The following is a 23,583-nucleotide window of genomic DNA, read 5'->3' on the forward strand; positions in this document are numbered from 1 at the left end:
GGCACTTCCTTTTCCATTTCTTCATAGTACCTCTTCAGCGTGGACGGAGTCGTCATAGCACGGCTGCATGAAACTGTCACGGCGTCGTTTTATAGACGACACAAACACACAAACTAGTGACGGGCAAAGCAGGCGTTTTCGGTGTAACTGAATCATTAGAATCAGTTCAGTCAAAAAGATTTGTTCACAGAATCGTTCAGTACTTCCTGCAAGACTGGAGCGGAAACTGAAATATGACTGAACACGATCGCCGGGTTTCAGCAGTGCTGTCGCTAAATACAACAGACTCCTATTGAGATTTTAGTACTACTTACATGTACCTACTAAATGTCGGAGATTAGCTCATGTTTTCGGGGTTTTTTTAAGTCTTTTTAACTTAACTGATCTACAGTTCGGCATTGTCCCATTTGATTATTGTGTCTGACGTCGCGCTCATGACTCTTCAAGTTACGACACTCTCTGACCAATCAGCTCAGCTCGCTTGGAATCTCGCCAGAGCAGGTACTAAAAAAGAGCAGCAGGTACCAGGTACTATCACTGATGGAAAAGCAAAAAAACAACAAGGAGTAGAGTTGTGTTCAGTTGTGCCGGTACTGTATAATGGAAAAGCGCCTTGATTTTTTTAGTCCACTTTATGCCGGACGCATTTATACCGTCTCATATTTAGGATTATGTTGTATCCTCTTCGCTAATGATCGGGTAATGAGATTAAACTGTTCAGAGTGGATTGCTCTCTGAGAGCGCATGGAGTACGAGTGCATAATACTCATTTGTATCCTGTACGTAATTTAATTAGAGTGAATAAATAAGAATGTACAAGCAGAAAAGAATGAATATGCTTTTTTTTCGTCCAGTAAGCGTATTTCTTGGTCATTGTCTTGTAAACAATGACCATAGTTATGTCTATTATGCCGTTCACTGAGGGGCACTGTAGGCAAACCCTCCAACTAATGACCTTAATGTATCACTAATGCAGACTCTCATGCTATATATATATATATACTATATATATTATGTTATGTTATATATATACAGATGATCTGAATCATTGTGTAAAATGTTTCATGTGCCGCAGCACAGAAAGTACTTTGGCCAAAGCGTAGAGAGAAGTATCATCTGGTCGATGCCAAAGAAATTCCACAGCAAAAAGGTGTGTGGAAAGTGACAGAAGGTGAGTTTGAATGTGAAAAAAATAAATGCAAACATTGCAGAGAAAAGTATTGAAAAGTCCTTGTGTAACCAAAGAAAAAAAAACTTTTAAAGTGCTTAAGAGTTGGCCATATTTCATTTATTGTTGTTTACTTGCTGCAGTATACACCGCTTCACACTTGGTAATGTATTGGCAAAGGCTAAGGGAGGATTTTCTATTGTTTATAGCAGGATTTATTAAAGTGGTACACAAAGTGGTGTATATTTAAATGGTTATTCTCTACCTCAGATAACAGTGCCGTGCACAGACATTTGGACAAGATAGTCTTAAACACAATTTCATGTGGCGCACCATTATGTGAATACATGTATTTAATTCAACACTGAATTATATAGATTTGTCTCATGTTTTAATTACAATTCTCAACATGGTATTATTGATGATTAAATCTTTGATTCTATTTTATATTTGTCTGTTTTTGTGATTTACAGAATTATTGTTGCATTTTATTATGAAATGGTTTGCACTGAGCTATCATAATGGAATGCCAAGTTCAAGTTGTGTTTTGTAGTGTGTAAATTGTCTTCATTTCAAAGTGCTTCGTCATTGTACATATGCAAGAAAGCCTTGGTATGTTAAAGATCATTGAGAACTGTTGTAACTCTATTGAAGTTCAATGTGATTTTCATTTATTTTTCACCTGATACAAGAAGCAGCTGGCTCACACATATTGCATGACCTAATCTGGCCTCCAATCAAAACCATAGCTGGGGACTCAGGAGGGCACTTTAGAGAGCTGCGTTATTTTTCCATGAGGGCGACAGTTTTAATGTCACAAAAACTTGTTCATGGCATTTTAAAGCTAAATCAGAACATAATTTAGTATTATTGCTGATCTAAATATCATTTGAAAGATGGATTCTTATGCTATGAGTATGTTAAGTATTTGCAAACATCAGACTCTGAGAGTCTGTCTCAAAAGCATCTTTTACAATGTGAAGAGAGTTTATTTTAGGCTTTCGTTTCTAATTCTATCTGGAAAATAATGGAACGCAGATGAGCTGCCGATGTTGCTGCTGATAATCGTGTCATGACCATGGATGTAACTGGAAACTGAGCAGCTTCTCATTGGACTGAATCATCAGGAACGATGGGAGAATGTTTTCGGATGGTGGGGCAGGAGAATATGGGAAACAGCTGCTTTTGTGATGTCCAATCGCTGTCTTTGTCCACTTGTGTGTCCACCCTCTCCTGACACAGCAGCACCAAGTCATCAAACCTCCACCAACCTGAACAGTTACAGCAGCACCCACTGGTCATCTCAGGTAATTGCATAATGTTGTGTCTACAGCTCTGACAGTTTGAAAATGACCACATATACTATCTATCTATCTATCTATCTATCTATCTATCTATCTATCTATCTATCTATCTATCTATCTATCTATCTATCTATCTATCTATCTATCTATCTATCTATTAGCTTAAAGTTATCAATTAGCTTAAAGTTATATCTATCAATCAGTTAACTTAAGTTATCTATCTATCTATCTATCTGTCTATCTATCTATCTATTAGCTTAAAGTTATCAATTAGCTTAAAGTTATCTATCAATTAGTTAGCTTAAAGCCTTCTTTCAGTTAACTTAAGTTATCTATCTATCTATCTATCTATCTATCTATCTATCTATCTATCTATCTATCTATCTATCTATCTATCTATCTATCTATCTATCAGCTTAAAGTTATATCTACCAATCAATTAGCTTAAAGTTATATCTATCACTTAGTTAGCTTAAAGCTTTCTTTCAGTTAGCTTAAAGTTATATATATCAATCAGTTAGCTTAAGTTATCTATCTATCTATCTATCTATCTATCTATCTATCTATCTATCTATCTATCTATCTATCTATCTATCTATCTATCTATCTATCCATTGTTTAGCTTAAAGTTCTATCTATCAATCAGTTAGCGTAAAGCTATCTATCTATCTATCTATCTATCTATCTATCTATCTATCTATCTATCTATCTATCTATCTATCTATCTATCTATCTATCTATCTATCTATCTATCTATCTATCTATCTATCTATCTATCTATCTATCTATCTATCTATGTGCATTCATGCTGATATTGTTTGTATGATTGCGGCGTATGCGTTGTTTATACTTGGGACTAATCATATATTCCTGCTCTAATCAGTCGTAGATCATTGTGTGTGCAGCAAACCTCATTTCTGTAATAAAGATGATGAGTATCAGTCTGTTTTCTCAAGTGCGCCACTCTTCAGTTTCAAGACCAATTAGGATCAATTAGCTTTTGCATGTGCAGCGAGACGGCGGAGCGCCGTTTCCATGGAGCAGCGCGTTACAGTGTCACAAAAAGGAGCTGCAGTCGTGGTCTCTCTCTCACACACACACATACATACACACACACAGTCAGAGGATGTCAGGGATTAACAGCTACTACATAATTATCAAACACCACAGACAGTGAACAGAATATTTTTTTGTGCTTTGACACCACACTGAATTCTATTTCAATGTATCAACGTATATTCTTCTTCAGTTTTTTGATGAAAACTGCTGTTGACAATGCAAAGGATCACCCACAATAGACAAAATGTGTATATATATACACACAAAGATTTATATACACTTATTCATATACCTACTTACATATTTTCAAATGAACAGACATAATTTGTTCCACTTATTCCTAAATACACATCTAAACAAACATGACAAAAAAACACAATTAACACATACTGGACATAAAAACATACACATACAGACGGACAGCCACACAAATCCGATGTACACATATACAGTGGTATGCAAAACTTTGGGCACCCCTGTAAATTGTCATGATTTTCCTTTATAAATCATTGGTTGTTTGAATAAGAAATGCCAGTTAAATATATCATACTGTATAGGAGACAAACACAGTGATATTTGAGAAGTGAAATAATGATTTACAGAAAGTGTGCAATAATCATGTAAACAAACTTAGGCATGTGCATAAGTTTAGGCACCACAAAAGAAACATTTTTGTGCATCCTCTTTTTGCAAAAATAACAGTCTCTAAACTCTTCCTATAGCTTCCAATTTGAGTCTGGATTCTGGCGGAAGGTATTTTTGGACCATTCTTCTTTACAAAACATCTCCAGTTCAGTCAGCTTTGATGGTTTCCGAGCATGGACAATCTGCTTTAAATCACACCACAAATGTTCAATAATATTCAGGTCTGGGGACTAAGATGGCCATGTTGTATTACTCTTCCATACAGCATCTCCTTGTGTAAAGTGCGCTGAATAGTTGTACGATGCACAGTGACACCATCTGATGATGTTGTAGGTCTTTGGAGCTGGTCTGTGGGTTGACTGTGACTGTTCTCACCAGGGTTCCTTCACCTCAGCTTATCTGAGATTTTATTGGTCTACCACTTCGGGCCTTAACTAGAACTGTGCCTGTGGTCTTTCAATTCCTCACAATGTTCCTCACAGTTGAAACTGAGAGCTTAAATCTCTGAGATAGCTTTCTGTATCCTTCCCCTAAACCATGATGTTGAACAATCATTGTTTTCAGGTCATTTGAGAGTTGTTTTGAGGCTCCCATGTTGCCACTCTTCAGAGAAGATGCAAAGAGGAGAAACACTTACAATTGGCCTCCTTAAATACCCTTTCTCATGTTTGGATTCACCCGTTTGTGGAGGTCAAGGGTCACTGAGGTTACCAAACCAATTTTAAGTTCCAATAATCAGTGCTAAAGGTATTGAAATCAATAAAATGTCAAGGGTGCTTAAATGTATGCCTGATTTTGTTTAAATAATTATTGCACACTTTCTGTAAATCATAAAAACTTTATTTCACCTCTCAAATGTCACTGTGTTTGTCTCCTATATGATTTATTTTACTGAACTTTCTTATCCAAACCAACGATTTATAAAGAAAAATCATGAAAGTTTACAGGGGTGCTCAAACTTTTGCATACAAACTTCACTGTACAGAGAGACATAGCTACACACTATAAATACATAGACACAAACACTACACACTATACACTTATATACACTGGACCAGTAATGTTATGTAATCTTCATTAATCATTTGTTTCTGTGTCAGAGGTATTACAGATTTCCAGTTTTTGCAGTGTCGGCAGAAGAAGAAGAATTACAGACTTTCATTAACGTTAATTTCTTTTTAAAGATATGTATTAGTGTTTCATACAGTCACTGCTTCTTCCCCCAGAGGTGAATGGACTCACGTCAAAAGACAGGTGTGTGTTTTGTACACACTGCGTTGTTTCGACACTGCTGACACTCATTATTGTTTGTTACTTTCAGAGGAGAACCGGCGGATTAAGGACTGAATGAAGAAAATTACAATGGCCCTTTGTTCTGCCTGAGTCATAATGGCGCAGGAAATTATCTTTTAATTTGCCTCATTTGGCGAATGAGCAGATGACGTGTGAGGATTATTGATTCCCTCAATTCCTTTGTGTTTTTTAATGGGCATCTCATTAGATGTGCTGCCATGTCCTACGCCTCTGCGCCTCATTTTACTTTGAAATTCTGTGATTCCATCACAGCCCCCTTGTATCACCCACAGTGCACCTCCTTGGGTATTTCACAGGAAATTGGATTGGACTAAACACGTGTTGCATTACAAGACAACGTTTAAACCCACCTGATTATCATTACACTTTCCTTTCAAATGTGCAAGAAAATGTGTGCGTTTCATGTAGCGAAAATGAAATTGTCATCCTTCATCTCTTGAGTATCAACGGCACGGCAGTGTGGAGACCTGCCCTTGAAACACGTTGTCACATTCTTGTATGTGCTGCTGATATCTTTAACAGGAAGAACAAAGAAGGGAAGGGAAAAAATGGAGCAGAAACAAAAGTGGATTATTTTACATATCTCTTGCTTGGGCCTGTAATTTCACACATTTGCAATGTTAATGCCCCGACAGCCTGAGGTTAATAAGTTTGCAAAAGGCTATTTATAATTTAAACACTGCAGTGTTTGAAGCTCCTGGGTCAAATCGGAGAAATAAACAACCAGAGGAGAGGAACTTAAGTTAGTAAAGGACCACTGAATATAAGACAAACAACAATAGGTTAAGGGAATGTCTGTCTGTCTGACTGTTAGAAGCATAACTATCCAATGGTTCACTGCACAGGCTTCAAACTTGGTAGGTTATGAGGCACCGATTGTAAAGTTGCGGAGCTGATCACCTCCGACAACGTCACTGCCAAACTATATATATCTTATCTTAACTTATCTTAATACACAAAACACATGTTTGGATTCTAAATCACTAATTTCTCGCGTCAAATGATTTTAAAACTGCGTTCCAGGACATAGAAAAATTTGTATTTATTTGTTTTCTCTGCTGTGACATTCCGACGAAATGCATTCTGGGATACATGGCTTTCCCAAGTATGCTCAAGTCACCACCCTATGCATACTTGGTAAAACGGGCAGAGCAAAAACACTTCTGAACATGTTTTTTTTGTTATTTTAGGTGGTTATTATCACGATAGTATGTTCAGGTTTATTTCCCCCACTAGGGTGGTTTTAATTCGTTATTCGATTGTATAAACACAGCCTGACCTCCTCGAGCTTTTATTTTGGTACATCCGGTTACCGGCAGTGTGAATTTGCATATTAGCTAAACATTTAGTTTCAAACGAAACATTTATATTTCACATTTAGATTTATATTTAACATTTAGATGTATATTTAGCATTTAGATTTAGCATTTAGATTTAGCATTTAGATTTAAATTTATATTTAGCATTTATATTTAACATTTATATTTAATATTTAACATTTAGATTTTTTTATTCAGATTAAACATTGAAATTATATTTTCACAAGAGAAGTAAATATCACAAAATTCACAAATATTGCTGTAAATCTGGTGAAAACTAACATTAAAAAAATCCACGTTTTTATACATGTTTTTTGCTAAATGTGGCAAAGAGTTGCTGTTTATTTTAGCATGCGCAACTTTACAATCTGCGCCTCATAGTAGGTGAGCCAGTGTTTGCGGTGCAGACTTTGACGTTGTTTGGATAAGAAATGCAAGAGAAAGTGGGAGAAATGCCGCAGATAAGAATCCCTTCTTCCCCCTCCTCACGCAGTACCAACTGATTTATGTCAATTTGCCATTGTTTTGTCATTGTATCTGTATTTACTGTATGGTTATGTAAACATACACACAAAAATACACAGGCACGTATTGATCAGGTACTGCTCTGTTAAAAAAGTGTGTAATTAATTTAAATTTACAGAATTTCACGACTTTAAGTTGGTGGAATTAAGGTGTTTTTCCATTATACAGTTCTAGCACGGCTCGACTCAACTCGTTTTTTTGGCATTTCGTTTAGGGTACTTTTTTTAGTACCTGCTCTGGCGAGGTTCTAACAAATTTGGCTGTGCTCTGACGACCCCGCCGACATTGAAGAGGGACTATGAAGTAATGGAAAAGGACGTGCAGAATAGAGTAGAGTCGAGAACTGCAGAATGGAAAGCGCTATTAAAATCAAATCCTCCATGTTTATGCAGAAAATCCCACTAAAATTCACAAGAAGTGATTGTTATTTAAAGGTGAAGTGAGTAGTTTATAGTGACATCTAGAGGAGAGGCTGACATTTACAACAAAGAACTGCTCCTCTGCTCACCCCCTCCCTTCCCTGAGCGCTACGGTGTCCGCAGCCGGTCAAATGTCATCCTCGTCGTCTTTCTCCGTGTCAGCAGATGAGGTTCGTGAGGTGAGGGAGAGGGCGAGCTACCACGGCCGTAGCAGACGGAGCGGAGAGAGTGGAGGCGGGACTTCCGCTACAAGTAAAGCGACGCTTGATTTGTTCTCTCGCGTTTGTCCTTACAGGCTCCGGTAGAAACGTGGCGTCTCGCTGCTAACAGTGGCTATGCAACAGCGACACGCAACCATGTTATTTTACATGACTTTTTAAAACACTACAAAAATGAAACAAAAAATATTATACAGCGACTAGACAATGCAGGAGCACATAAAATGTATAAAAAAGTGGATTTTGGGTTATATAAACCCATAAATACTACACAGTGTCCCTTTAAATGGAACTTTCTGGTGTGAGACTGGCTGTGATTGAAGTGTAAGACTGCGGTCAGCTGGGACATATGACGTCCTTGTCCTGCAAAAAACCACTCAGCTTCATTGTGTTTAATTGTTGACAGTTTCATGACTCTTTTTCATATAAAAACACGTTTTATATGATTTTTATTCATATTTTCTTACATTTCCTTTTATTGACTTAAATTGAACTGAACTGAATCCAAACCTTTTAATTTTAATGTGTTTTGGGGGCCGTATGCAACAAATTGCTTCTGGCATTTTATTGTATTTGGTAAGTTTCACAAATGAACTGACTGTTTTAATTAAATTAAATTAAATTAAATTAAATTAAATTAAATTAAATTAAATTAAATTAAATCTTTTTTATGTTGATTTGTTTTGGCATTATACTGTATTTTCTTCCATTTGCGTAACACAAATAAACAAAAACATGTACAGGTGATGTTTTCATCTCGATTATTATAATTAGATTTAATTTAGCGTTTTGACATTTTCACATTATGTGTTTACACATGTATTTTAATTTGTCAGCTTTAATTTGAAATATTTCAGTAAACTGCAGAACACCTGCAGTTGTTATTCTGCTTATGTTACTCTCACACTTCATGTGAAGAACTTTACTTGAAGCTTTCAAAGTGGGAGGACACTTTTTACTGTTACACTTTAACCAAATGAGCGGAAGTGAGCCGGTGCTGGAAAAGAAGGCTGAAAGCGCGCGCGCACACACGCACACAACCGTTGACAATCAGTGTAGGAGACCGGTGAGCAGCCACACACACACACACACACACACACACACACACACACGGTAATTGAACACGCTTCCTCTGCAGCCAGTTGTGTCGAAGACATTTACATTAGTGTTTTCTAAAGTAAATTACACGTGTTGTTGTGTTTGTTGACACTCTTTTATTGGCGTGTTTGTCGCTTTGTTGGGCTCACGGTGCGCTGACCTGCAGCTGTTCGCCATAATTAATTAGATTAGCAGCGTGTTAACGTCCAGTGTCCTTCCACCACAGTTTGGCTTGTTTGAGAGGAGAAAGATGGAGTGGCGCCAGCAGACCAGCGTCAGCTGTGCAGACGCTTTCACCGAGGCTCAACGCTGGATTCAGGTTTGATAACTTCTGTTACTCCTCTCTTTGTCTGGGTTTTTAATAATGTTTGTTTGCCTTGTTCGTTGTTTGCCCCCATTAGAGCTGCACACGTTAGGGCTGCATCGATTAATCATCACTAAATTAGTTGTCAACTATTTTGAGTGATTCGTCAAGTGATTTCTTTTGGTTTGTGGACAAGTCGAGACACTTCAGGACATTTAAGTGTGGTTTTGTTCTCCTGAAGTCCACAAAAACACGGTTTTAAAGAAATAATTTGCATTGTAAAAGTGCTATAAAAATACAAACAAACCTGTGACCTGTAACCCCACGGATACATTTCCTTTCCTATGACCCATTTTAAAAATTACTAGTTATTTAAGCTAGTTAAATCCTATTAATGTGAAGGTGCTTGTTCTGTATTTGTAGTAATGTTGTGTAGCAGCCCATGGCTAAGAGGAAAGGAATTGGGCTTGTGAACGGAAGGTTGTTTGTCCAATTCCCAGGACGGGCCAAGTGCTGGGATGCCCCTGAGCAAGGCACCCAACCTGTGTGTATGGTTTGGCTTGTGTGTGTAATAAGGATGGGTTCAATGCAGAGGTCAAATTCGCTATCACTAATTTATGTGTGTGCAAAAATGACTAATTCTGTATCGTGTTCCACAGATGGTCTCGCCATATCTGATTTTGATAAAAAAAAAATCGGAAAACATTCAGATAACCATGTTTGAACGACACCGATCAACCTTTTTTTGAGTTTCTCTGGTTTGTGGGCAAAGAACAACTTTAAAGTTTGGGATAACCTTCTCAACATTCTCATGTTAATGCTCATCTTTGAATGACTCGGGCTTAAACTGAGGAACCTTCACAGACACATTACCACTCACATTTTAAAGATGACAAAATATTGCGACCACATTCACAATATAAACCCGTGCCAACTGCCAAGAGCAAATTTGTTCATAATTAAATGTTAATTTTATCCATGTTATTTGATAGATTTTGAGTAAAAAGCCTTAAGAATTTTCTGCAAATTTATTGTGGGTGGCCCATCTGTTGGTCCCAGCCCGTTCTGTGGGAATGACGTATTGACCAGCCTCAGGTAAGGGGAGCTTGCCCTCTGATTATTCAGATAAAATTGATTTCACTACATGATTCACATCGCTTATTCACCAGCCGTATTGTCTAATTCCCCAGAAGTCGAAGCAGCAGCAGAAGAAGCAGCTTCACTTTTGTAGTAAACAAACGCTGCATGTGTCCGCTCGTTCCCTCGCTATCTGTCTCATTTTCCTCCTCTTCTGCGTCTGTGACTTCCGTGTCTGTTCATTATTCTTTAAAATGCATAAGGAACTCAATGGAAATATGTCACGTTGACGTCGATCGGACATGTAATTGCACTAAATCACAAAGTCATGATCAGATTGACCGTTTATACGAACACCGTTTGGAATGAAATTTGTTACTGAATAGGCTGTATCGGAGTTTTTATGACATATTTATTCCGATCAGGCTTCAAATAAGTAATAATTCTGATTATTTATTGTCCATGTAAACATAGTTTGTCTTTCAAAAGTGACCCATATCTGAAATCTGCATTTATATCGGTTAACACTGGGGGAGACGACTGGCTTAGTGGACTTGGTTACTGAACTGATTACTCTGCCCGAAATTTAAATGACAGTTGTTGTGATATGTGATCATGGGTAGTGTCTTTGTGTGTTCACCACCTTCACATAAAGGTCGCATTGACAGGAGAATATCCCAATTGTTCGCCTAAATGGGCATGTTAACGGATTAACGGTGTCAACATTGACGCAATGCCGCGTTTCCATGATGACTGCTCGAAAAAAGAGGCGCATGACATGACATCGTGTTTATGTGACTTCCGATTGTTAAAATGAGTCACTGAAGTAACACTAAACTTTAAAAACAGAGGCACACATACGCAATGTACACAAGTACACTGGTTATTTGTAGCGCTGCTATTTTCGTTTAGTAAACAGACCTCTCCAGTTCAACTGTAGGCGCGCTAAAGGAGCTAACGGAGCTAACTGGTAAACAGTACCAGGACGTAACCATGACGTCACCGCGTCTTTTTCTGGTCAGTCGTCATGGAAACGCATCATGCGTGCTAATGTTGACACCATTGCACCAGCACTTAAAAAAACACATATCCAATTCATATCAGGTTTATTCCCAAATACAATTTGGCTTGAAAACAGTCTGACAAAATCTGAATTCCTGTTCTTTTTTGTGTCATGTCTATCTGATTTGATCCACATGGGAGAACAATTACGTCGACACATCTTCACAATGGGACCTGCTAAAATCATCTTTTTGTTCATGCGAACAGATGTGAGGTCAATGTTTGTTTGATTAAAGGGCCGGCGGGTGAAGAACAGAATATCTAATTTTAACGTGGTCATTTTAATGCCAGGTGTGAACATTTGCATGCGTGTCCTTGGTGCCATCCACATGTGATACGATCACAGACATCGCAGGTCTAGAAGTGGCCACTGAGCCGTGGAGGGAGATGCACTTTCAAGGCAAGCAGATAATTAGTCAATGTTTAGAGGAGAAACTGTATTTGGCTCACTCTGTACCACCTCTCTTGGCACATTTAACTTGGTCACGTGACGTATTGGCAGGTTTTTTTTTTTTTTGCCAGGCTCACGTTGTTGAGGATGTGGTTTTTATAGCAGTGCAATCTCTTGTTTTTCGGAGGCTGCTCCTGTCCATGCTGTGTAGAAACTAAAATCCTTCAATCATAACAAATGAATACAACTTGTAGACCATTGGCACTGAATGTTGACCAAGTCTTAATGGGACCATTACTGTCAATTGTGTCTGAGTGGATCATTTGTGAGAATTGTGTACAGGGCTCGCTTGGCAGTTCACCCTTGCCAATTTTTACCCATCTAGTTTTCTGCACCAGTGAATGATTGTGTGTGTGTGTTTGTACGCTTTTAAGGAAATGCTAAATGGTGTCATAAACTTGGAATGTGTTGGCACTAATATTCGGTGTTACAGATTGGAGTATAATAAGCCTTCATACATTAAAGTGTCCTGCGAATGTTGGTGTTTATCATTAGCACAGTATCAGCAGGAATTGCATATAAATGTTCGCTCAGCGGCCGCTGGTCTCCAGCAGAAATAAAAATGGATTGTGCAAAGAGGCCATTTCATTTGTGGCAAAGTGGAGCACAGAAGAGGAAAGGTGCTATTCTGCTTTATAACAGTTGAAATTGCAGTTTGTGCATTTTTTCCTTTTTAATTTAAAGCTGCAGTAGGTAACTTATATCCTTGACTTAACTTCTGAACAAATATCCATTGGATTCAAACTGTCGTCAAATGAGTTTGCACAATCCTGATTAAGCCTCACAGCTCCACATGAATGTCTTGTCACGTGAAAGGAAGCAATTATTAATCTGTCAAAACATTAGAACATTGTGCTAGTTAAACAAAATGACTAGCTGGTGTTTGACTGAAAAAAATTTCTGTAGTAAATTCTCCTGCTTACAAAAAACAATGTTTGATGGTACAAATGTTCCCTGTGCGCTGCTGCTGCATACACACAAACACTCCCTCAGTCAAGTCTGATAGTTTTGCTTGATCGACGCTTGATTGAGTTTTCAGATACGTTCCATCACTTCTGTCTGTTAAAACCAAACAGAATAACAACAAAAGAAGTTGCACCCTGCAGCTTAACAATTCCTCAATTAATTATTCCTTTTTTTATTTTATTTTTTAAAGAAAAAATACGGAGGGGGGGACAATTTTAGTTCCTTGAAGCCCAAGATGATCCCTTTAAGTCTTTAATTTATGAGCCGTCTGCACACAATTTAATCTGAAGAATGACAGAGAAAAGATGTAATCTTTCTCTGTAATCTTTAAAAAAAAAAAAAAAAAAAAGTAAACCTAACGATTTGCTTAGTCATATAGTTGAACATGTTGTGTGGAGGAGTTTGTAAGTCACGCTTGGATGGAATCCACTGAATCTGTGCTTCCTACATGGGAACTGTTAGAGATTAACCAATTAAAGTATGGTGCTGTGGAACACACACACAAACTTGATCACACGGTTTGTGAAATGGCTTTGCTTTGTTTGCCCGGTTTCCTTTTGAGCAGCGTCCGCTCCATGCCCGGTGCCCAGCTCCAGCAGCAGTGAATTGTGATTGTGTGGATTCCTGTGGGGACTAATTAGTGAGAGGAATAGTCTTTTGGGGCCCATGGCTGGTTATGAAGCTGAACCTCAATAGCCCCATTCTGTGTCCTCATTACAAAGCCCTCTGGCCTCATGCTCGCATGTAGAATCTTTGTTTTGATCAAAACATTAGTCGATCGTTTGAGGAGGTGATTGTCCAAAATATATTTGTTTCTTTTATGAAGCGTTAGTGTTGTAAATGTTGGCTTTTTGTGCAATAGTTGGAGAATGGGGATGTCCATTTCCATTTTTGATACCCTTCCCTTTTGTACTTGAGTAAAATGGTAAGGTGTGCATCGTTGTCTGTTGCATCGCATTCGATGTTGTCCGACGTTGCACAATGTTACATTACCTGTCTCGGCCGACCACATAAAGGTGCTGTTCTCAGTTGGAACACAAGCCTGACTGAGGGCTTTACTGTACCATGATGGAAACACAGCATTTGCTCAACCATCCCTTTCCCAAGAACACAAGATTTTACTCTTTATTTGTGCAGTAAGCTTTGGTTTCAAAACATGAAACGCACTCTATTTGACTCCAGTCCACATTCAAAACATAGACTTTATGCACTTTGTTCTCTATGTTGTGAATTACAAAAGCATGCCAAACTTGCAGTATTGGTTAAAACATGTACCATGTTTGTACTGTATATTTTTCCAATGCTATTGTCAAACATCTTTGTGCCTTTTGTATGAAGGAACAGCTCAAGTCTTCAAATAGTCCGTTTAAATCAAGCTGCTTTCATGCTGCACTCTGCAGTTTCTGGTTTGACTCTATTTTCAATGTTTCTGCCTTGTGTTGTGATCATTTATTTTTTTATGTTTGAAATAAACTAAGCTTGTTAGTGGTCTTCCGACACTTCTGGCTGTCGTGGCAGCAGATTTCCTCACATTTTAGTAACCTCGCTCGCTGATGTATCCACATACAAATGTTAGTGATAGCCTCTGCCAGACCATAAACCTGCATGAAATTACACATCGTACTTGTTACCTTCATGGCCACAGAGGAAGAGCTGTAATTATTTTCCAGCTCCACCTGTTAAAGACAGTGTTGGTTTCTGTATCTTTCTCCTTCTAAAAGCAGCTGAGGGACTCACTCTGAATATTGATGGCGGGAGAAGAGAACCTGTGAACACACCTGTTAATTGTGGCTTTAAAAAAACGTGATACTTTCTTCACTACTTTTTTTCTTCTTACTTTTATTAGGAGGTGACTGGAAAGTTGTTTGGATGCAGTGACTTCCGCGCTGCCTTAGAGACTGGAGTCCTGCTTTGCGAGTGAGTTATGTCTCTTTGTTCTGGCTCTTTACAAAGTCACATTTTCGTTCCAGAGAATAATATACAGCTTAAATTGCAGTCAATTACAGTCAGGTTTAATGGGAGAAGCACTCCAGAGATTCACTGGTATCCCTAGATTTTTGCCTACAAAAGCATATTCCAGGAGTTAAATTTAGATGTTGATTGTAAAACAATAGGAGTTGGCATAAAGCTCTTTGTTCAACATGCAGTTAAAGTGCTTTATAAGCTAATGAATATTTTCTGTTGTTGCATTTCTCTTTTAATGTAATTTCTCTATTAGAAGATGTTGAGGATTGTTGAGCTCCATTTTCTTTGCCTTCCTTGTGGAATTGGGATTGTGGTTATATTAATGTTTGCACGCCGGAAATTGTAATCTGACTCATTATTTGTTTATTGTGTTGGCTTACAGTCTGATCAACCAGTTGAAACCTGGCATCATTAAGAAAGTGAATAGACTCTCTACTCCCATCGCTGGCCTGGTGAGTAACAGTTGTTGTTGTTACCTTGTCTGTGTCTGTCCGTCTGTGAAATGAGGATAAGCACAGTGTAAGACAATATGACACCTGCTAGCCAGGAAGTTTGAATGCATCATGTGGTTTCCTGTCAAAGCCGCCGAGAGACAATGTTGTGATCGTGTAACTGCATTTCACTGCCACTTTTTAAAAATATATTAATATTGTTATTGGGCCTAAATTCAAATGCAAATTTATATTTCCTTCCTTCGGGCTGTGTTCCCATGCCTTCATACAAGTATAATTGCCAACATTGCCCAAAGCAAGAGCAGAGAAAAATCAATTTAATCCATCTATCGGGTGGGGGGGGATAAATAAATGGACAGAGCTCAACACTGGTGGGTGTGAGATACCACAGAGAATTACTTTGACAGCTCAAAGTTCCTTACTGTTTATTTTGCATGTAAAACTAGACTGCACAATAAATGTCTTTTCCTTTTCTCTACATGACTACTGACATATGTAACATGGGTCTCCACAGTATATTGATGCATGTATGAACATGCCGTTTGAAGTGATTTGAAAGGTTAGACTTTGATTGCTACTCCCTGGCTGGCGTCGTCATTAGAGATCTGATGCAGCAGATGGGGGGGGGGGGGGGGGAATCTCAGCAAGCTGCTAACTTAAAGTGCAGATTGGTGTTTTTTTTTTTTTTTTTAGGAAACTGGCTTTAACTCGACAATAAATCAGGCTGAGTTAATTATTTGAAGGTGATGTGTGTAAAATGTGTACAAGAAGCACTGGTTGCTGCAGTACAAGTTTGAAAACATTGCATAACCAGGGTTTCTCCCCAAAATATCGATACAAGACGTCGTGTTTACACCCAGCGTTGGACTGTGTTCAACACATTAAAAAATATAACATTGCCACATAAATTTTATGTGGCAATATCGGTTTAATTTTTTATTAATATTGACACTACTTGGTTGTATAGTGATAAGTTATAAGGACTTAATCCTGACAACGTGGATTAATCGCCAACATTTAGCAAAGGAAATGTCTAAAATCTCATTTAACAGAGGAGTCTGGTGTATTTAGCAAGCAGCGAGCCGAATGCAAACTTTTTTTCGGGACAAGCTCGTGTCAGGTGGTCTTCTCCCTACCACCTTGGTTTTCATCGTTTTTTATTTCTGCTTAGCGCACACTTTTTCCTATGTTCTGTGCCGCGCGCACTCGGGGTTGCTGTTTGTAAATTCTCAACCGCAGACGGCCGCCAGCCTCCACTGAATCGTGTGACGTAAATGCGCTTCATGTGTTGAGGAGGCAGTGACAAGGCTGTTTGCGGTGAGAAACTCTTGAGAGGAAAATAGGATTGTTTATTTGCGATGTAGCTCATGAAATAAAATCAAGTGTAGTTGCATCCCTACTGCTAAGTTAATTTTAGCATGTCGGCAACAGGCAGAGGGAAAGTGTGTCTGCTGTAGATCGGCAGCAAGAGACAAAGCAACAATAGGACACAATTTCTCTCCTGCAGATCCATGGTACTTTTAAGCTTGGTCGTCTTAAACTGTATGTGTTTATTGGCCATAGCTGATGAAAACTGCTGCCTGCTCTTTTGAATTCAGGGTCACAGTTAGAACATTTGTTACCTTTTGACTAGTCATCGATTATTGAAGATATTGAGGATTAGTCGACTAATCGGATAATAAATTGCACAGTTACTCAGTGGCTTTGTTGAGCCATTATTATGTTGTAATGTGATTTTATTTTTTTATTATTTCCCATGGTGCATCCAGATTAAAATGCTCCCATATCCATATCGCTCTGATGTGTCACTCTGTATAGAAATTATACAGTTCAGCTCCCAGCAGAGACAAGTAAAGAGAGCGTGATGTCCCACTCCGCCGCACGATGTCTTAACGGACAATTATCAACAATTATAATTTCATCACCTTTTGTTCATAACGTGACAAAAATATATTTCACAATTTTAATTAAGAAACTATGACACATTTAAAAACACTGCAATGAGTTGGGCCCATCTCAGTACTCTTTAGGGCAGATGGTGACAGTGACACCCCGGGAAAACACCCTGGGTGTGACGGGGTACATGGTTGAGAGGAGATGAAAGTATGACGTATGAGAATGAAACTATGTTCCAAGCATTCAACCGTATAGTTGTTAACAGTGGTCCCTGTTAACAAGTTTTTTTTTTTTTTCTTTTTCTGTTTTTTTTTAAACAAAAAAAACTGTAAGGTTGGTTTGCATCTCATTATCACTAACCATCTCATTGTCATTCCTTTCCTGATATTTAAATTCTCCAGGATAATGTGAGCGTGTTCCTGAAAGCCTGCGGGAAACTGGGACTGAACGAGTCGAAGCTTTTTCATCCTGGAGACCTGCAAGACCTGTCCACTCGTGTGACTCTCAGGTACTACTGTCACGCCTGGTGGACAGTTGTGGACAGTTGTCCTCATGCAACAGGCTCTCACACCTGGGAGACGCCTGTAGCTTGCCATGCGCGTCACACCTAGGTGATGTTTCTACTGTAGATGGTTTTAGAATGTATTGTGTTCGCTGTGGACTTTAAAAAAAAGATACATATTTTATTCATACATTATTCAGTCAGTCAATCATACAGCAGCAGTGCAATGTATAAAATCATGCAGAAAAAAGTTAAAGGGGCAATATATACCCTATTTCTCCAAGTTAACCTAGTTCCCCGCTGTCCTAATGAACATGTCTGTGACTTGCTTTGGTCAAAATACCATAAGCATGAAGTACTATGGCCGTTCAATCACTCTGCCTAAACAGCCCTGTTCAGAACGCTTGGTTTAGTAGTATTTTAGGTTCAACTTAACCTCTTCTGCCCCCCGATACCGGGGGCAGCGTCACACGCAGCGACAAAAGAGTCATAAAACCATATCTAACTTTAACAAACATAGACATGCTGCATACCCACAGAAAGGTCAGAAACTCTGCTAAAAGCCATTCAACATTCTTATGTTCAAGAAACACAGCTAAAACACCGATGGATCAAACCAGCAGGAGCGAAAAAAATGTTACAGCACACAAAAAAGCGGCACCCGAGCGTTGGTGTGATTATGTAAACAAAAAAATATGTGTCGATTGGACAGCGGAGAATCGACAGATTCCAGCGGTACTGTTTTTTATCACTCTACGACCAAGATTCAGCCCCAAAATAAGAGCAAAACAACTCACTTTAGAGAAATACAAGCAGAAATGTTGTCTTACCTTTGCTGTTTATCAAAACAAGTTATTTCCACCAGAACAAAACCACTTCTAATGAAGAACTACACTTTCCAGCATGCTTTTGGGACTATTCTCAGTCTGATTGATCATTACAGAGCAACATTAGATTGTTCTGATTAGAGAAGGGCAAATAAACCTCTGGTGGAATCTCACAAGTGTTATCTTTATTTTGATACCAAGATAATCCACATAGAGCTTGTAACTGCAGAGATTTACTCTATTTAGTTTGGGCATGTCATTTTCGAGCAGGGACTCCAAAAAGAGGGTCAGGGAAGAAGAGGCTACTGGTCCACCTTTATTAAAAAAAAAAAAGTAAAACAAAACTTAAAGGGATAGTTCGGAATTTTGGACATGAGACCTATTTTCCAACTCCGGTGGGATGGAGACGTCTAGAGACGTTTTCAAGAAATTTCATTCAGTTCTTTTAGTTGCCAAGTTCGCTGGTGTTATGCCAAGCCCAAGTCAATGGTACAAGTTAGCATGGCATTAGAAACACTCATACCGACTCCACAGTGCACCCGAGGCAAATCAATTAAAACACTAGACTACTGATGTACATATCTCTGTTGAAAGAATAATATTTGAAACAAAACTAACCTTGCATCGCTTGAATCATCCATTTTTGAGGGACTACTTTTTCAGCAGCAGCGGAGGCTATCTCGGTCTCCACAGACGCTCGTTCACGTTCTGCCCTTTGAGCATCCCTCTCGCGCAATTCTTCCTCTGTATATTCAGGCTCGTACAGGTACTGTACGGTTTGGGTGGGGGAAAAATCCTCATCACTCTTCAAAAGTATCAGTATATTCTCCAAAAGTGGCCATTTTTGTGAGATTGAAGAAGCTAGCGCTGCGGCTGAATTTGAGGCTGTGTTCAAAGAAACGCAGCAGTTCTCTGCTGTTGTCCTCTTGATGTTGAAAATTAAACGCCTTTTTCATTTCAGGCCATGTTGAACCCTCAGGACTAACTACTAAATGACAATGTAAACATTTTTGATATATATCAGAAGTTTTAATCACTAACGTTACCTTACCAAGTCCCAAGTTTCCACTTGGTAAAATATAAAGCTGGCTGATATTTTAGTCGAAGTTGTAAGTGAAGATCCGTGTATATATTATTATTCTTGATTACGGTGATTATGCCTCTGCCAGCTCTCGGAGGCTGGAGCTCATGGAGCGACAAGATTCATAACTGGCTGTGTGAACCCATCACTGACCACTGCACTCTGTACTCTTTAGTTAACTGGTCATCATTAACCACACACCAAGACTACATTTACAGGTCCATTCTTGGTTTGTTGACCTAAGTATTTATCCTCCTTCATGTCACAGAAACAGTTTAGTCCTAGCCTGTGCCTCCCATGCCTTTATTATATTCTGCTCCTTCAACCTGGAATATGTTACAGGGTCTGAAAAACCTGAAAGTTATTTTAAAAGTAACTAGAGAATGGAAACCTGTTCCTGTTTGTAGTATGTAGCTTTTACCTGACTGTGTGTGGTCTGTGTGTAAGTAAATGTTCTTATTTCTGTTATAAACGGGTCTCTATTGTGAATGATCTCAATTAGATAACCTGTAATACAAATAACAATAGTCCATAAGATTAGATAACTTGGATGAAAACTGAATTTACTATTCGATTAACATTTTACTTAGCAATACATTACTTCCAACACTGGTGCTAGATGTGTCGACATAAGCATTGGTGAATGAGTTGGAAAACAGCCACAATAGTGACTAACAATTTAAATCCAAGTGGCAAACCCACCAAGACGTCAGCCAAGGGTTTGTTAACCGCTGCTATGAAGCTTCAAGTATAGTCATTTCATCAGTGGGTGTCGAGGCTGATGCTGGTGGTGTAATGGTGCGGGGAATGTTTTTTTTTTCTTTTTCTCAGCCCTGTAATACCAGGTTGTCATTGTTTGAATGCCACAGCCTATATGGGTATTTTTATTATTGTGTGCATCTTTTTATGGCCGCACTTTACTGTCCTCTAATGGTTGCATCCAACTGGGTTATATACCAAGGCAAAAGTTGTCTCAAAGCGGTTGTGAAAATACTTTGACACAGTCCATAATGTATGAAATATTATGTCTGTCGCGTTGGCAGCATTGAAGTCATACACCAAGGCATTTTAACTGCAGTGCCTGTGCTGTAAAAGCTTTATTGTTCCTGCATTAGTGTCATAGCTGCTTTGCATTTGTGAAGATATGAACTTTGCCTAACAAGCTGCTGCTTTATGAGTTGATCGCCTGCTCTGCAGAAAGCCTGATAAGCAGCTGATTAGTAGAGCATTGCAAATGAGAAGTCTTAAAATGCGTTTTCCCCTCTGTACTCACCATCTCTTTTTTTTCCCTTTACAGTAGAAGTGTTTGCATTTTTTTATTTCAACATGATTTGTTTATCTCTCTCTTTAATTTTAGGCGAGATGAAAGCAGCAGGAGACTGAAAAATGTAAGTATGACATGAATTAGAGCTCCATTAATTTTCCTCTTGAGTAATTTTATTTTTTTAATGCCTTTCAATTATTTTATTTTTTTTCCATTCCTGCTCTCAACAATGAGCGATGCAACTGTGTCCTCATCTGCTTCACCTGTTTTAATGAACCACAAACGTTAAAGGTGAAATATACTAGCAGTGTATTATATTAAGACATAAACTGACTTTAATGTGTCACCAGAGATTGAGGAAACGTGTTAAATTGAAATAATGGCTTCACTGATAACAACAGCACAGCCAGTGTTTCACAAAATACATTTTATCTCTAACACACCGGTTGCTAGTAGAGAGCAGCTAGTGTTGGAAATACTGAAAGTAGTCACACCTTCAAAAAGCTTTATTTCTGTTCTCAAAAATGGTTAAAACAGAGACGGAGAAAAACAAAGTAAGCTAACCCTTGCTTTCATTTTGTCGGTGAATATTTAATTGCATACAGCATGAATTTTGCTCAGTTTGTTGCTACTGTTGCTGACATGTGAAAAAAGTTCAGTGTTTATAAAAGGGAAACAAGACACTGGAAGAGTTATGTATGTAGATGTGTTTGTGCATGAACGTACATTTGGCAAACTACTTGAACTACTTGTTAATGTTAGACATAACGCTCACGTCTCACGCATTCAATTCAGCGTGAGACTCACATTTCAATAAGTTCATGCGCCCCCACATGACATTTCTCTTTATTTATCTATAAATTGATGATGCGAAGGCAGATTGCTCTGCGTAGTTCATTCATATAGCTGTGATTCACACAAGACTAGGTTTTCTTGCATTGCTTCCCGCCTCGAAATGCACTGTATACGTTGTAAACACGAGAAAATGGAGCATTATTTCTACCGACAGAATAAACGGGAGCACCCTGGGCTTGCAAGGATTCTAACTGCGATGTATTTAAGTGAAATATGACGTGGCGTCAACTCGGGATACTTTAAAACATAGACATTTGAGATCACCACCATTACGCGGTTTTGGTACTTAAATTGAGAAAATAATAGACACATTAAGCGATTTATATAAACTATATTTTTAGAATCGTAAATATTCCCACTCATGATTAATATTTAATAATATTAAACTTTTTATAAATTAAGAAATTCACTAGTCAACATCTCATTATCAACACAATTAACCAGTATTTGGTACCAACATCCCACCAGCACCAAGTCTCGGTTTAAACTGTAAAACACTGTAATCAAACCTCTCCTTGATCATAAATAAAACGAGCAAAATGTCTGTCAGGGATCTAACCAGCTAACTTATTTTTTGTTTATATTTTTTTAAATTAATTAATAATTAATTAAGTAATTAATAATTCTATTATTAATTACATAATAATAGAGAAGCGCCCTAAACTTTGTGTGTGTGTGTTTGGAACATGTGAGCACTCATGTGAGTACTGTGTACACGCCTGTGTGCACTGTTGGTATTTTACATGTTTCATGGCACCGTGAGCTTGTTTGCTTATCTCCGAAGCCTCATTTAAATCGCACAGTGGCCGATAACTTGGCCTCGTTAATGAGGCTGTTTGTCAGCTCACTCTTTCTTTGAAATGGCTCGAGCATTTGTCTTTGAATTAACCAATTAGGGTCAATTTGCCGTCCATCGGAAGCCACGACTTCATCCTGGTTTTCCCAACCAAATAAGCAGATAACAGAAAGGGAGTTATTCATACGGTGCGTCTTAAAAGTTGAACAACAGCTCAGAAGTAAAAGAATTATACATCTATAGATCCACCCTACTTTAAATAAAAAAACAACATTAAATATAAAACATTATCTGTCTAACTATAATCATATCTGGCAAATGTATATTTTAATAGTTCACCCTATTATTTTCCTGGCAAAGCCAGTGGAGTGTAATTAACATGTTTCCTTGTGCTTAAAGGGATATTTCACATTTTTTGGTTGTATGAGGTATTTGAACATTAGTAACACGGACTGGCGAGCAAGCTGCTGAGTGCCATTCCTGTGAAGCAGCCTGCGTTTTGGAAACTTGCTGTTAGCAGGGACAGAAGGAAAAAGAGGCCATTAGCAACATTAAAAAAGATTACAGAACATTACAAAACATTACAAAACATATGCCTGTTCAGGTCTATTATATCTTAACATTATTGTAATTGCTTTATCTCACTGTTTGCCTTTTATGGCTGAAAACTGAAGTTTGTAAACCATTCACACTCTCTCACACCAAACTCCATGGAGAAAATCAGCATTTTTTTTAAACTGCAGCATCATATGATCTGCTGGTCTACTTCTACCTTGTTTGATAAGTTTGCCACTTTGGTAAATCTGAACGAAAGGTCACAAAATCATACATTTGAAACTATTGTTGGAGGCACCAATGAATCAACATGGTGTAAAATCACAAAAATACTCGGTGGACTTTGGTGTGGGGAGCTTATGAGCTTGTTAAATGGTTGCGATCTATTTTACCTACCGGCCCTGCCGGCAGCCATGTTGACCAGCAAGTTTCCCTGTCCAAGACTGGGTCACAGTAATGGC

At 38.3% G+C, this 23,583-nt stretch overlaps 1 protein-coding gene across 1 annotated transcript in view; it reads left to right on the forward strand.

Annotated features, from left to right (window-relative positions):
• Window positions 1-9,319: 9,319 nt before the first annotated feature.
• The window catches only part of LOC310936870 (LIM domain only protein 7-like), a gene marked incomplete at both ends in the record, with an annotated part of 42,880 nt that continues 28,616 nt past the window's right edge, over window positions 9,320-23,583 (forward strand). Inside the window, 5 exons of the mRNA XM_083901025.1 lie at window positions 9,320-9,388; window positions 14,776-14,846; window positions 15,277-15,346; window positions 17,644-17,750; window positions 21,010-21,040. Coding sequence (XP_083757151.1) covers window positions 9,320-9,388; window positions 14,776-14,846; window positions 15,277-15,346; window positions 17,644-17,750; window positions 21,010-21,040 — 348 coding nt within the window. The remainder of the gene's footprint in view (window positions 9,389-14,775; window positions 14,847-15,276; window positions 15,347-17,643; window positions 17,751-21,009; window positions 21,041-23,583) is intronic.

The sequence above is a fragment of the Microchirus variegatus genome (genome assembly GCF_963457635.1).
Source record: "Microchirus variegatus genome assembly, chromosome: 14".
NCBI classification, from domain to species: domain Eukaryota; kingdom Metazoa; phylum Chordata; class Actinopteri; order Pleuronectiformes; family Soleidae; genus Microchirus; species Microchirus variegatus.